The 14,771-nt window shown below is 37.0% G+C and overlaps 1 protein-coding gene across 2 annotated transcripts in view; it reads right to left on the bottom strand.

Annotated features, from left to right (window-relative positions):
- The window catches only part of MED25 (Mediator complex subunit 25), a 64,443-nt gene that overhangs the window by 14,100 nt on the left and 35,572 nt on the right, over positions 1–14,771 (bottom strand). For both annotated transcript variants that reach the window (XM_089648777.1, XM_089648778.1), the window contains exons 16-18: positions 7,054–7,200; positions 4,915–5,269; positions 3,889–3,974 (exon numbers count right to left, since the gene is read on the bottom strand). In XM_089648777.1, coding sequence (XP_089504903.1) covers positions 3,889–3,974; positions 4,915–5,269; positions 7,054–7,200 — 588 coding nt within the window. The remainder of the gene's footprint in view (positions 1–3,888; positions 3,975–4,914; positions 5,270–7,053; positions 7,201–14,771) is intronic.

Below are 14,771 nucleotides of genomic sequence, written 5' to 3'. Positions count from 1 at the left end.
TATTAATATTTTGAAGAATGATATTAATGAAATAATATGATAAATGTTTATATATATGACACCAATCACACGAGTAGTAGTATAAGTAGTTAGTTTGTGATTTATAACTATCTTCGATTGAATCTTAGATTGGGCAATTCTTTTACAAAAATTTGGTCGCTAGTGTGGAAGGTAGTCAGTCAGCTATGCATGATGCCATTTCATTATGTCCTATTTCGATTCATATAACTATTATATAAATAAATCCCTTAGGCTAGAAGAATTAATATCTAGTGAAACAATCTTTTTACAAACTGCAGTTGTAAATACTCAAATATTATATAATTAATTCAAAGAGTCAAATAAAGAATAAATTAATTAACAATATTAATAACTTTCAAACAATATGAAAAAAATAGTATGTTGTAATAATTGTTTTTGGTCACATCCTAAAGTGTATAAATGTTTTCTAATTCATATCATTTTTAAATAATTAATATTGTTTCAATTAATTGAGAGGAATGGCTGCGCGTTTTTTTCATAGAAGAATTTATTTTGAATTTGAGGCCAAAATACCCAACATACGAATTTTGAATTTGATGTCAAAATTTGCAACTTACGAATTTTGAATTTGAGGACAAAATAACATACAATATACAAAAATAAAAAATAAATTAAATTTGCTTAATTAAATATTTTGATTTTTCATGATTTTAGAGGCAACTTTAAAACATTCAGTTTGGTTGAGATTTTTTTTGACTCAAATCCAAAATTGAGTTTTGTATGAAAAAGGATGCGCATGGATTCTTCTTAATTAAAAAGCAAATTTGAAGAATTAATTACCTAGTATTACAATAAAATGTAACTAAACTCATTTTTGTGCAATTCATACTTAATGACAATTCAACAAAACTTCAAAGTGATATAAAGTCTTTAAAAGCGATGAAAACATAATAACCTATAAACCTAACCTAACCTAGTGTTAGTTTCATTACTTTTCATGACTTTATATCACTTTTTAAAGATGTGTTGAGTTGTCATTTTGATGAGTTTTCCGGTCACCATTTCATGAATGGTTAACAATAATGTATTCAGACTCTGACAAGTCTTAAGTGAGATTCACTTGATCGTACCATGTCTCCCAGTCTAGTTCTTCCAACTTCATCCACTTCACATATTTCACAGACACTACTTTCTACACACACACACACTCATGCTTTACTGTAAAATGGGGTGACTTCCTCAATTTTCAACATTGAAATTAAAAACTGTTTTATAAAATCGTTTGTGTTGAAAACTTTCTATGTAACATTATTGCACATGTTTAAACTATCTAAATACATGTAAAAAAAATGTATATGCGTCTGAGGAGTCAAAAAGAAACAGGAAAGTGGGGTTACTTTGATATACATGCAGCAATGTGCAAATTTAAAAAAATTTGTAAACCCAAAAAAAAAATGCGAGTTTGAATATTTATGTAACTAGTTAGATATATTGATAAACGAACTTTACAATATAAAGGACACACAACTATTATGATCATTGAAGAATTTATAAAATGTATTTATATTTTTCTGTCTGAAAATATCTACAAAAAATAACAGCTTTACAATTCAACTATCTATATGTTTGAATAAAACTAGAAACCAACTATTTTGACACCTAATATAGAAGCGTCATTGTATTCACTAAAAGAAGCAAGTAATTTCTTAATGGTAGTGAGAATAATGCAAATATCAGCGATGATCAAAGTCACCCCCGATTCAAAAGTCGCCCCATATTACGGTACATGTCCTAATCATATAAGTGTCTTACATCCTTTTTCATTTTATAAGTGACTCGTACAAGGATCTCTTCCACAGTATTGTATATGTTGTATGTTTTCTCTATCCATTGTACAGTACAGGGTGAACTTTATGTCTCGATACCATGTTAATGGGTTGCCATTTTGTTTTGCTGTATGTTTTACGGCACGTAATTGACATCCAAACTAGCGCCACTAGCGGAAGCCTTCCTGAATGCAATTATTAACCACTCGAGGGATAGCTACACAAATTTGGGTAGCACCGCTAAATCCAAGAAAAGTTTTTTTCCTTTTATTTTATAGATTTTTAAACGTTAAAATTTTCGACTACCATACTCTAGGATAATGCCCGTGTTATGGTAGTCATACAAATTATAAAAATATATTAAAAATACACTTCTTAGAGTTTGTAGGTCTAAGATGGATCTAAGAGAGCAAAATATAAGGCAGAGCCTACAAAGTCTTTTTACTGTGTCACTGAAATGTGCTTCCCAAGGTAGTTGGCCATCTACGATTATTCCCAAATATTTAACTTCCTTCGATGATTGATGAGGATAGGACATGTGCAATTAATATTAGGTGAGGTTTTGGACGAGTGTATAGTATATTGAGTGAACACGAGTGAATTATTGGTTCAGGGCAGCTGTTGGAAAAATTATGTTTGCGTATGGAAAATGTGATATATTGTGTTTTGTCGATATTAAGTGTGAGGAGGTTTGTGTCTAGCCAATGTTTTATTTTGATTAGGCCAATATTAGTTTTGTTAATAACTGATTGCCGTGTATCATCGGCAAATGATAATGTCTTACCTCCAATATCCATCGTACATAGTGAGTTGATGTATATAATAAATAGAATAGGTCCTAGTACACTGCCTTGAGGCACACCGTACGACATTGATAATTTTTTGCTCATATGTATTTTGTCAGAGTTTATTTGAGTTCGGTTTGTTAGATAAGTCTAAAGTTTTTCATTAGGAATAAAAAAATAATTATTTTTGACTCCAGACACGCAAAGCATGTATTTTCAAATGTGTTTGGGACACCGGTATCCTATTAAAAATCCATGATTTTAACCATTATGTATAAACATAAATATATTTGACGGCCTTGTGTTATCTCACAAATTTGCCCTGGTGTAAGACCACCATTCAGAATTGAAACGTTGCTGGAAATGGCTTTGGCCATGTTTGGTGACCAAATCTGAATAGCCAGGTACTTCTTCCCCACTACCTTCAGCCTAACAACATATCCCAATTGGGGATGCCATAGTCTCACTGGCTCCAGACAGTTGGCAATCTTGTTTTTTTTTTTTTTTTATATTAACTCCACACAGGAGGCCCTGAAGAAAATAATTTCCCTCAGGGCCTATGTCATCTTTGGGGATGCTGTGTGGAGGGTCTTTTTGTGGAGAGGAAGGAGTGAACATGGGTCTTGAAGAGTCCCATGTTGTAGGAGGGAGGAAACACAGAGGCCGGCAGTTCGTTCCACAGCCGAGCTGTTGAACTTAAGAACGAATCGTAGAAGCGACCCGTTCTCATGTGACAAATGTCAACTGTGTACAAATGTTGGGCGCGCGTTTGGCGTGTATCCCGACTACGCACCGGTGCCGAAGGGATCAATAACGCTAGTTCCTTGGAGCATCTTCCATTGTAATACCGATAGAACAAGGACAGCATACCTACCTGACGCCTGTGCTCTAAAGATTGCAGTCCGTTTGTTAAGATTGGGGAATCTATCAAACGGACCGCCCGTTTTTGCACAGAGTCAAGGGTTTAAAGCTTGTGCAGTTTCATATTTAAAAAATAAATATATAAAGGAACTGTGTGAAGGACAAGGTCAGAATTGCTTTCGCTAAATATCAGTTTAAAAACTACTACGAATGTTTTCTTGCGAAATAAATTATATATGATTTTTTGGGCTGCCGAGGTTCCACAGTCAACATACGTACTCTTCTGTTATTCTGCTATAATCTCTATACATACGATAACTCCCCGCGTCAAGACATAAAATTCACCCTGTTGTATTCTAACGGCTGCACGTCAGAGTTCACTTGGACGAGAGTTGTTAGTGCCCGCTTCCTCGGAGAAGGTGTGGCATATTTACCTGCTGCAGAAGATGCCTCAGTCCCGGGTTGCTCGACATTACGGGCCGCATTATCCGGCTACCGGGACCTCCGCCCATGGGACCACCTTGTAACAACAAAAAAGTATTACAATGGCATCTATATACAGAATTATTCTAAGGCCATGGTTGTTTAAACATTTGTCACATTGTATTTGGCCGTTAATTTAATATTTTTTCATGTGGCCAAAGTTCAAAAAACATTAATAATATCTCAATTGAGGAGATGATTGCAATAACCACTTATGAAAATTATTGTAGTTTGTGATGTATGGTAATTAGGTTGAGTAGTTAATCGGTAGATGGTGGTAGACATAAAGCCTACGCCAGGGCCCGCCAGATGACGCTAGCGTATAGCAGGTACTAGCGATAGATATTATCGGCAAGGCAAGCATCTGTGCATCCAGAGATTTACCTACCCTCGGGTAACGAACAGTTGTAGCTAGCCAGACAGGTTATTGTAACGTAAATAAACAGTATTATATGAAGAACCTTTTACTGATTATAAGGGTTCCCAACACCCGAAGTCTGCTTAAGTAAAGGCAGATATATTATATATTAGTAAAATGCGTAAAAAAATTTTTGAAATGCGTTTTTGATAAGTTGTAAGTAGTGTTCAAATTTTTGCATGTAGCTCCATCTGTGTAAAACTTTCAGAAGTAATATTTACACAGCAGATGAAGAAGGGATTGGACATACCAGAGAGGTGAGCTTGCACACATGGAAGTTGTTATTGCATCAAGCTTCTACCTTCAGTACACAGCGATTTCCAGAGAGTGTTGAATAGTATTCTTTTAAGGTTTGTGCTGCAAAAATGAAAATGCCTTGACAGCATAGCAGGTGCTCTAACGGAAATCACTCTTCTTTGTCTTTCCCTATCCTCGATACCTTTCAGGTTGTCTGTTATAATATCCCAAGTATTTTAAGCTACGACTAACATCCGATATTCAGAGAATGCCATAGTCCCACCAGTTAGTACTCTTCAGCGGTGTTCACATATCGACCTACCTGGTGGTCCAGGCTGCTGCTGCGGCCCCTGCGCTGGCCCCGACTGTCCCGGCTGCACCATCATGGCCCCACCCTGCCCCATCTCCCCGTGGCCCATTCCCCCGCCCATCCCTTGCCCCATTCCCCCTCCCTGCCCCATCCCGACCCCACCCTGCCCCATTCCGACCCCACCTTGACCCATCCCGACCCCGCCTTGTCCCATCCCGACCCCGCCCTGGCCCATGCCGCCGGCGGGGCCCTGGGGCACCTGGCCCTGCCCCATGGAGCCGGGGCCCATGGGCTGGCCTTGCCCCGGAGCGCCCCCGCCGCGGCCCATCTGCTGCATCTGGGCTTGGATCTGTTTACGCTGTTGCTCCTGAAACAATCACATCAGAAGTGAAACAACTACTGGATACGGCGTGTAATACAAATTTTCAAAACGAATGCGGCCCACTAATTGTGATGACGGCCAAGTAAATTTATATTGTTGATAGGTAGTAATAAATACTCGGGTGGGTAGAATATATATACAGGTTATTATTTGCACTGTAATACGAGTTACTATCTCAGAAGGTAATGCCGGGAGATATTCTTCACAGACATCAAACAACTGTAGTCTTTTTGGGAGATATATCTCCCAGCCTGACACGGTCTCATAAAAGTTATGCTATCTCATTTTGTATTATGGTGAGAAGTATGAATTAGACAGTGTTAGAAAGTGAGAATATTGCACTTTAAGTTTGCATTAAAAAGTTTTCCATAAACGCTCCAGAAATTTTTTAAATAATTCTATAAAAAAACATTTAGCAAAAAATATTTGTCAAGGTTTACAAATTTTTAAATAAACATTTTTATTAAATGAAAAAAAGTGTCTTTGTCCAATTGAATAATTTTTTTAATTTCGTGTAAAGTAAAAATTACAGTTTACACAATAAAAACCATCGGTAGGTGACTATAAAAACTTTATCTTTGTTTGCGTTCAAAATCTAAATATTTAGATTTGTAATATGTACTAAAATCGTCTTTCGTCTGCTTTCAAAAACAGTATTTTATTTTGAAATACATTAAAAAATAGCGAATTTATCTGGTATCAAATGTAATGCAAAATTATTTTCTGTGGAATTTTTATTCTGACAGTTCTACTAAGGGATGTAGGTTCTTATTCTGACAGTTCTACTGAGAGATGTATATTGCAAATTGTCAGAGGCTTTAGGGGTTGAAGAAGATGAGAGACAAAGCAGACATGCCCATTTATAGTTTGGCATGATCATGCTATCTCATTCATACCTTTAGACACACATTCCTTACATTAATTTCATAATGCTACTCCCTTTTTTTTTTAATAGTGAATACCTCACAAGAGTCCCAACAGCTCTCGTCTGGAGCCAGTGAGACTATGGCATCCCCAATTGGGGGATGTTGTGAGGCTGAAGGTAAGTGGGGAAGGGAAAGAGGAAGGTGGGGAAGTACCTGGCTATTCAGATCTAGTCACTAAACACGGCTAAAGCCATTTGGAGCAACGTTTCAATTCTGAATGGTGGTCTTACACCAGGGCGATACTGGTAGTATCTTCCACTCTGGAACGTGCCGCAAATATACTATATATTATTTTTAATTAATTAATTGTGAAATAACACAAATTAATCAAATAAAATTTATTTGCGCACGCCGGGTTCGAACCCGCGACCTTCGGAATGGCAGTCCAATGCGTTACCACTGGACTATGCCGGCTGTCAATATCCCTATCGCTTAGAAAGCTTAGTTCTTTCAATAGATGCTTCGTTAAAAAATAACGCAGAGTACAAAGTTAACCCCAAATCGCACGATGTTATTGATAATTTTTTCCGCAAATCGGTGGTCAGAAAGATACACGAAATTTGGAGATTAAACATAATACGACTTCACGTGCCACGCCGTATGCAAAGTCATCGAGTTTGTGATAAAAGTAATGTTGTAACTTGAACACACAAACTCACACATTTGCACACAACGACGCATTCTGTTTACTTGGAAGAAATTTAAAACAATTGTTAGTTTTTTGAAAACGCCAACTGGAATCAATCGATAGACGGTAAAATTATCAATGATAATAAGTAGACGGTAATCCCTATCTAAAATTCTAAAGAAGAACTGGTCACTTGAGACTGTGTTGGACAGTACCTCCATCTGCTTGAAGTGATGCTCCTGCTGCTGGGCGACGTGTAGGCTGTTCTGTATCTGGCGCACACTCGTCAGCTGCGACATGATCTCCATCTGACTCTTGTACTGCGCTTCTTGCTGTTGGGCCGCCTCCAGGGTCTGTTGCAACTGTCATAACAAAATGCATTTCATTATTAAATGGGCTTGGGTGCAAATATGAGCAATAAGTATATTGCCTATTGTATGCTGATGATGCACATATTTAAGGCGATGCCATACGTAGTAATGCAAAATCATGTGTTTTTGGTTTGAAAATTTCGTCGCCTAGAAATGTTTCAGATGCTTTAATTAAATACTGCGAGTAGAATACATCTTGGCCTTTGAAATAATCGAGTATTTTTTAGATAAGTCTTTTTATAAGCCCAGAAAAAAATAATGTGAAGGCCTATGAAAACTGCTTTAAAGTTCAAAATCTCCTACTTACGAACCCATTTTCGGTTATGATTGTATTGTATAATGTGGCAAATTAAGTTATTTATAAAATGATGGAAAAAAAAAATTTATGCCTGAACATCCACAAAATAAAATAAAAGGCACTTTTTGGCCATGTTTTTTTCTTGCATAAATCAAAACAGGCGGATGGTGTTAAGCAGGAATTTAAACCTTATCGCCATCTACTTAAGGGCTGTTATTGATAGCGGCTCAATTTAAAACATTACACGACGTAGTGCATCGCCTTAAATGTATGAATATAAATAAAATCTTATGCACCTAGGTACTTATTAGTAGATCGTCTTTATTTATTTATACGTGTTCTCCATAAAACGGTTGTACACTAATATATTACGGAGAAGATTACAATTTTTTGGGTACATGTAAGAATAAAAGGTCATGGATACAATTTTACTATTTCGAGACATGGGTCGAAAGATAGTATAAAGGATAAACTGTCTGTAAGTGACGTTAAAAATATCGATGGTTAATGTAGAATCGTTAAGCAGTTGAGTCGCTCTGTAGATTGGCGAGTTCTGATAGGCAGAAGACCTGTTTTCGCAGTATAAAAGCGTGCATGGGTTCTCCCATGAGTATACTTGTTAGCGACATAAGTTTACCTCTTTCAATATAAGTGGATTAAGCATAGTTCCAGAGAATAGTTGTAACGTATGCAATGTTAGGTAGGTACATTCCAATGTTTAAAAGGAAACGGTAGAGCTGAGATCTCATCTCAAGATTGTGGGAATAATTTCCTGTCAAGTAAGTTAAGTGATCATAAATAAAAGAGTGAGTTCTTAATGGAAAATATATTGAAACATCAAAAGCAACTACAAAGGAGTACAGATGATAAACATGTAATCATAGAAATAAATATAGGCACATACCCGATGGACTCTTGAATTAAACTAAACTAACTTAACGTGAAACGAAAGAACGACAACGAATGGCGAACGAAAACTTGCTCTCGGCAGCGGGGAACGGACCCGGGACGGAGGCCAGGACATCCTTCTCTTAGTGGAAGCAGGAGGACGCATCTCCTTCAATGGACGCCTGCAGGGGCATCAGGCCTGCAGCACGTGGTAGTCGACCAGACTCTTCAACGGAGCCAAGACAGCAATCCGTTTTCTTAGTGGCAGCGGGAGGACAGCAACTCCCTCAATGGACGCCTGCAGGGGCATCAGGCCTGCAGCACGTGGTAGCCGACCAGGCTTGTCTTACAGACTTCGGGAACAGCAATCCGTTCCTTCGCGACGCGGGAAAACTCAGCCATCAACTACTAGCCATAGCTAGGACCGATCCATTTACGGTTTCAGTTCCGAAACACGAGTATACAAATATGACCAACGGCCAACACTGGATGAAAAGCGGGATTCCATAATCCCCACTAGAAATAATAATCAACACGAACTATTCGTGAAAGGATAAACACCCCGCGCCTTTTTTTAAAGAAATAATAACTCCTATTCACATGATTAACTCAGATTGAAGCCCCTTTGAAGGAGAGTGACTGGCTCCACCGGTCAGCAGCCTTGGCTGACCGGGGAGGAAGTGACCATAAACAAAACTCTACTTTCTTCCTTCAAAATATTGCCAAAGTTCGAAAAAAAATACCCATAGACAAAATAAACCCAACTAAGCAAGAACTTCTCTTGTCACAAATATTTATGTGACAATTCCCCCCTTCCCACAAAATGTTTGCCCTCAAACATGAACAACTAAGACCACTAATAAACTAAACTATGAGTCCAACAGGTGTCTAGAAAAATGAAAACATAAACAATAATTAGTAGTTATAATAACAACTTAGAATTAAGTTTCTTAAAAACTAAATTTCTTAAAAATAAATTTCTTAATAATAAAGAAAAAAAACAAGATCACTTTTCCTTGCACAGGAAATCAAGGCCAATTTGGCTTCACTTTAGGGTGGTTAAACAACCCTCACTTGCACTGAATTTACGCTATAATTAAATAGCAAAATGAGAAACCTATCTAACTAAGTCCATCCGGTTTAACAGTCTTATGACAAAAATCTTATGACAAAACTTAAAATTAAACAATACTTAAAATTAAACAATCATAGATAATGAAAATATCTTTATAGATATACATTTTTTTTCAATTCAGAACAATGAAGTTCAAAGTAGGCAAAATTAGTACACAAGAAAATACTGTTCTGTGTTATTAGTAGTATAGAATCAGTTTACAAACTGTCTATTAGACGTGACCAGAGTAGGGGTTTGTACTGGATTATTTATCCATCATTTTTTTCTTATCGTTCGTTATTGAACCAGGATTTACAATTCCGAAGAAATACCAATAAGTAACAGAGTCTTCAAACAAGAATAATATTCAAATTATTCTTTTTGCGAAAGTCAAATCAGGTCAGGTTTATAAAACTATAAATACCTGCCGATCAAGGTGGACAGAATAGGGTTTACATAACACAATACCTATCTATTTATCAATCAGTTCATGACCAAAGTCAAATGGTACTAAAAAGCAAAACAGAAACTAGTAAGTTAAGCTCATACCTTAGGATATACAAAAATCCATATAACAACCTGCAGCAAACACTCAACAGAGTGACATTGATTGTAAAAGAAAAGAGACCAAGGCAATACCCAAGCTGGCATTCCTTAAAAGAACACTCCAAGTGTAGACAAAACGTCAGCATTTCTTGTACAAACAAAACAAAATTGTGTGATCAACTATGGCTTTCAGTGAGTTGACACTATTCGAGGGGTGATCAATCCAAAATTTAATGAATGACACTAGTAATACTTAATTTATAGTCTAATACTGGTATTAACAGTAAGACACTAATGTTTATCACATTTAGACTTAAAAACTAAACAGAAACACATTTTCCTGTATTAGAGGCAAAGTGATAATTCCAAAGGAATTAATTACTAGTTAAGCACGCCAAAGCAGTACTTACTTTGTTAGAGACAAAACAACTTTCTTATGAACTAAGACTTATTTAAAGAACTTTTAGGAAAGCAATACCATACTTAAAGTTTATGAAATACAAACTAACAATAAAAGAACTAACAGAACTTTTGTGCATCAGAAAGTAGCTCAAGTCTCTGAAACACAAAATTCCAAGATATACATTCTCAAGTTCCCTGGAGGTTCAATGGGCCGATAAAAGGGCCTCCAGTGGACTAAAGAAAGAAGGGCTTAAACTTAAAAATAAAAACATTACAACATAATCCGTTATACAGACGGAACCAAGAAATAAATCAATGTGTGTGCATGTATATAACTAAGTGTATTATAACCAATATAATCAAATATTTGAAACTACCAAAATCTCGAAACTAGTGTATGTCATTAATAACAAGAAAAAACATAGTAACGAAGAAAAGAAAGACTTAACTAACAAAATTTGGGCGCCAGTGACCACAAGGATCACGTTCCAGTTTACCGAGGGTAAATAAACGGTTTATCGTCGATAAACTAGATTTTAGTGTCCGTACTGAGCACAAGAAATGAAGGTACCAAACTCCAAATCATGAGAACAGAACAGTCACAAAAGAAACAAATGCCATAATGTGAAGGGTTGGTAGGCCTACACACTAAAACATTAGCTTCCTTAAAGGAAAAAAAAAACAAAACTAATCTACCCGAACAATATCTTTTACGTGAAAATTGCCTACAATTTTACCTTGCATATCTGCCAAGGTGTATACTAAATCTGAAACTTTATTTTTTATAACATTACGCACGAATCTTGGTGCCAACTTATGAGAAAAGTAATCCGGACCACTGGATTGAACAAAATTCTTCCTCCAAACGACATCACCTATATCATAAACCACGGATTTACGGCGTAAATTATAATGTTGGGCATTCTTTTTAAAGGCCTGTACTAATGCATTTGAAACTTGTTCATAAATAGGAACTAAGTCTTCCAACTTCTTTGCAAAACCGGCTCTAGACTGATCTAAAGGTATGTCCGTGGGACTAGAAGAAACATTAAATTTATGTAAATTACCGTCAATAATTTGTTCCCTGCCGTGCATGAGGAAAAAAGGCGTGAAGCCTGTAGCAAAATTAACAGAATTATTCAAGGCTGACTGTATCTGAGGCAGAAATCTAGACCAATTACGATGGTCAGACTCGGTCAAGATAGACAAAGCAGTCCCGACAGTTTGGTTATACCGCTCGACTACATTGTTTTGCGGGGTGTAATACGCGTTATAAAAAGGCATAGGAACATTATAATCGGACAACAATTGTTTAAACTCTTTTGAAATAAATTGTTTACCATTATCACACACAAAGGTTTGAGGAACACCGTGAACCAGAAAAATGAATTGTTCAACATTTTTTACAATGCTTTTAGCAGTAGCATTTCTTAGCGGAAAAATCCAAGTGTATTTCGAAAAGACGTCAACAACCGATAAAATATACATAAATCCCGCGTAACTGCGTGGAAGAGGACCAACAAGATCGATAGACAACATTTGCATCGGTCTGTTGACTATTTTAGGATTCGTAGAAATACCCGCCGGCGCTGATGTATTTATTTTATGTGCTTTGCAATTTATTAACAAATTTTTTGACATCATTGTACAAACCCGGCCAAAAATAACGTAGTTGGACTTTTTTATATGTTCTGAATACACCTGGGTGGCAAGAATTAATAGACTCGTGTTCTTTACTTAAAATTGCGTTACGGTCCTCAAAAGGCACAACCAACTTCCAGGCTGTATCCTCCTGCAAATCGAAACGAGATTTAGAATGTCTAAATAAACAATTATCTTTAATTTGGAAATTATTGAATCGTTGTGGATTATTCATACAATTGGAAAACAAATTATTATACCAACTATCAGAAATTGTAGGCGTAGAATCTAAGGCAGCAACGGTAAAATCATCTTTACGAGAAAGAACATCTGGAACAGTATTCAATTTTCCTTTTCTGTGCACCACATCAAAAGAATACTGAGAAAGACGCGTAGACCAACGAGCTAGTCTACCAGTTGGATTGGACAACGAAACCAACCACTGCAAACTGGAGTGATCCGTTACCACTGTGAAATGAACTCCTTCTACGTAAGGCCTGAAATGATTCACCGAGTCTAACACCGCAAGGAGTTCGCGCTCCGTAACGCCATAGTTTCTCTCGTGAACATTTAAACACCTAGAGAAAAAAGAAACAGGATGTTCTTCACCGTCGAACACCTGGGTAAGCACGCCGCCGATTCCAACGTTGCTCGCGTCGCAATGTATAGTAAAGGGCAAAGAAAAATCTGGGCAGCTAATAACGGGAGCAGAAGTAAGAGCTTTTTTTAATTCTTTAAACGCGTTTTCTGCTTCTGGAGACCATGAAAAATTACTTATTCCCATTCTAGAACCAGTGAGTTTAGTCAACGGGGCCGCAATAGTAGAGAAATCTTTAATAAAACGCCTGTAATAACCGCACAGACCTATAAAAGCTTTAATTTGTTTAGAATTTTTAGGGGTAGGGTACGTTCGAATACATTCTAATTTAACGGGGTCTGTACGAAGACCTTTCGCGTCTACGATATAACCTAGATATTTCAACTCTTCTTTACAAAACTCACATTTTTTGAGGTTAACTGTTAGGCCCGCATCTCTTAAACGTTCATAAATTTTAATCAAAATCTTCAAATGTGATTCAAAATCCTCTGAAATAATAATCAAATCATCGAGATAGCAAAATACGTTCTCGTCGAACTCAGGACCAAAAAGGGCATCCACAAGACGCTGCAATTCGCTGGGAGCATTCTTAAGACCAAATGGCATCCTCACAAATTCAAATAAACCGTGGCCTGGTACAACGAAAGCCGTTTTAGGACAGGATTCCTTATCCAAGGGAATCTGCCAAAACGATTTGGACAAATCTATTGATGAAATAAAACGAGCACCCCTAAGTTTATCTAAAATACGTGAAATATACGGAAGAGGATAGGAATCAGCCAGAGTAACGCTGTTCAAGCGCCTTGAGTCCAAACAAAATCTGACAGAACCATCCTTCTTAGGGACAATCAAAACTGGGTTTGACCAAGCCGAACGAGAACGACGGACAACACCTAAATCCAACATTTCTTTTAATTGAGCTTCTAGTTGCTTCTGACGAGTTTGAGACAAAGGATAGTAACGCTGCTTAATAGGATCCCCTGTTGTCTTTATTTTATGACGTACCAAATGGGTTTTTCCTAAACCTCGTTCTTCGAAAGAAATCGACTTGAACTTAAATATAACCGAATTTAACTTTAGATTGTCTTGAGGGGACAGCAAGGAAGCTGATGTTAATTTACGAACCTCACTGACAACATTCCCAAAATCAACATTGCTGTCAACTTTTGGAAACAACTGAGGGGCCACGTCAAATTGCTTCCAAAAGTCAACTCCCAAAACAATTGAAGAGGACAGAGACGGAATTATAAAAAAATTAATATATTTTTTAATATTATTATAAAATACCAATACTCGCATGGTACCAATTATATCCTGACGTTTGCCATCCGCGGTGGTAACGTAAGAATCTAATTTCTTTAACTTAAATCCTAGACTTATGAAAAAATTATAAACAGAACCCCCGAAACAACTGACAGATGCTCCACTGTCCAAAAGTCCTGAAAAAACCAAATTCTTAATTTTAATATTAACATGTGGTCTAACATCTTGTCCACAATCAGCTAACGGCAAACATGCGTCCATGTTGCGCGTGGAAAACTTAAACTTAGATTTATTACTAGAAACTGCCGACGACCCCTTATCACCCTTGTGCACAGAATGCAAAAGATCGTTGGCTAGTTTTTTGAATTATACTTATTTGCGTCATTATGCTTAAAAGAGTCCCTTTTCCATTTTTGACAAAATTGTTTCGTATGTCCCTGTTCTTTACAATAGAAACAATTAAAAGTTTTCTTACTATTAGAAGAAGAACTTGAAGAAGACGCGCGTGGAGAAAAGGAAGCCTGATTATACTTAACACGTGGAGAAAACGACCCTTGAGCTTGAGGCGGATACGACGGTTGAGAATACGGAACCCGATTCGAATACGACGATTTATGAAAAGAAACTCGCGGAGAAGGATTAAAGTGTGGAGCGGGTTTTTCTACCGAAAGTTTATCAAATTTACTGCACACACTTACTAGGGCTGAAAGACTCTTATCCGAGAAATAAGCAACGGCCAAGGCGTATTTAGGTAGGAGACTGTCACAGACTAAGTCTACCAATTGTTCTTCCGAGAGCGGAACATCCAACCT

This window comes from Hesperophylax consimilis, chromosome 28, assembly GCF_061612785.1.
Source record: "Hesperophylax consimilis isolate HC1 chromosome 28, BYU_Hcon_1.0, whole genome shotgun sequence".
Taxonomy (NCBI): domain Eukaryota; kingdom Metazoa; phylum Arthropoda; class Insecta; order Trichoptera; family Limnephilidae; genus Hesperophylax; species Hesperophylax consimilis.
This window is presented reverse-complemented; position numbering and strand designations above follow the sequence as displayed.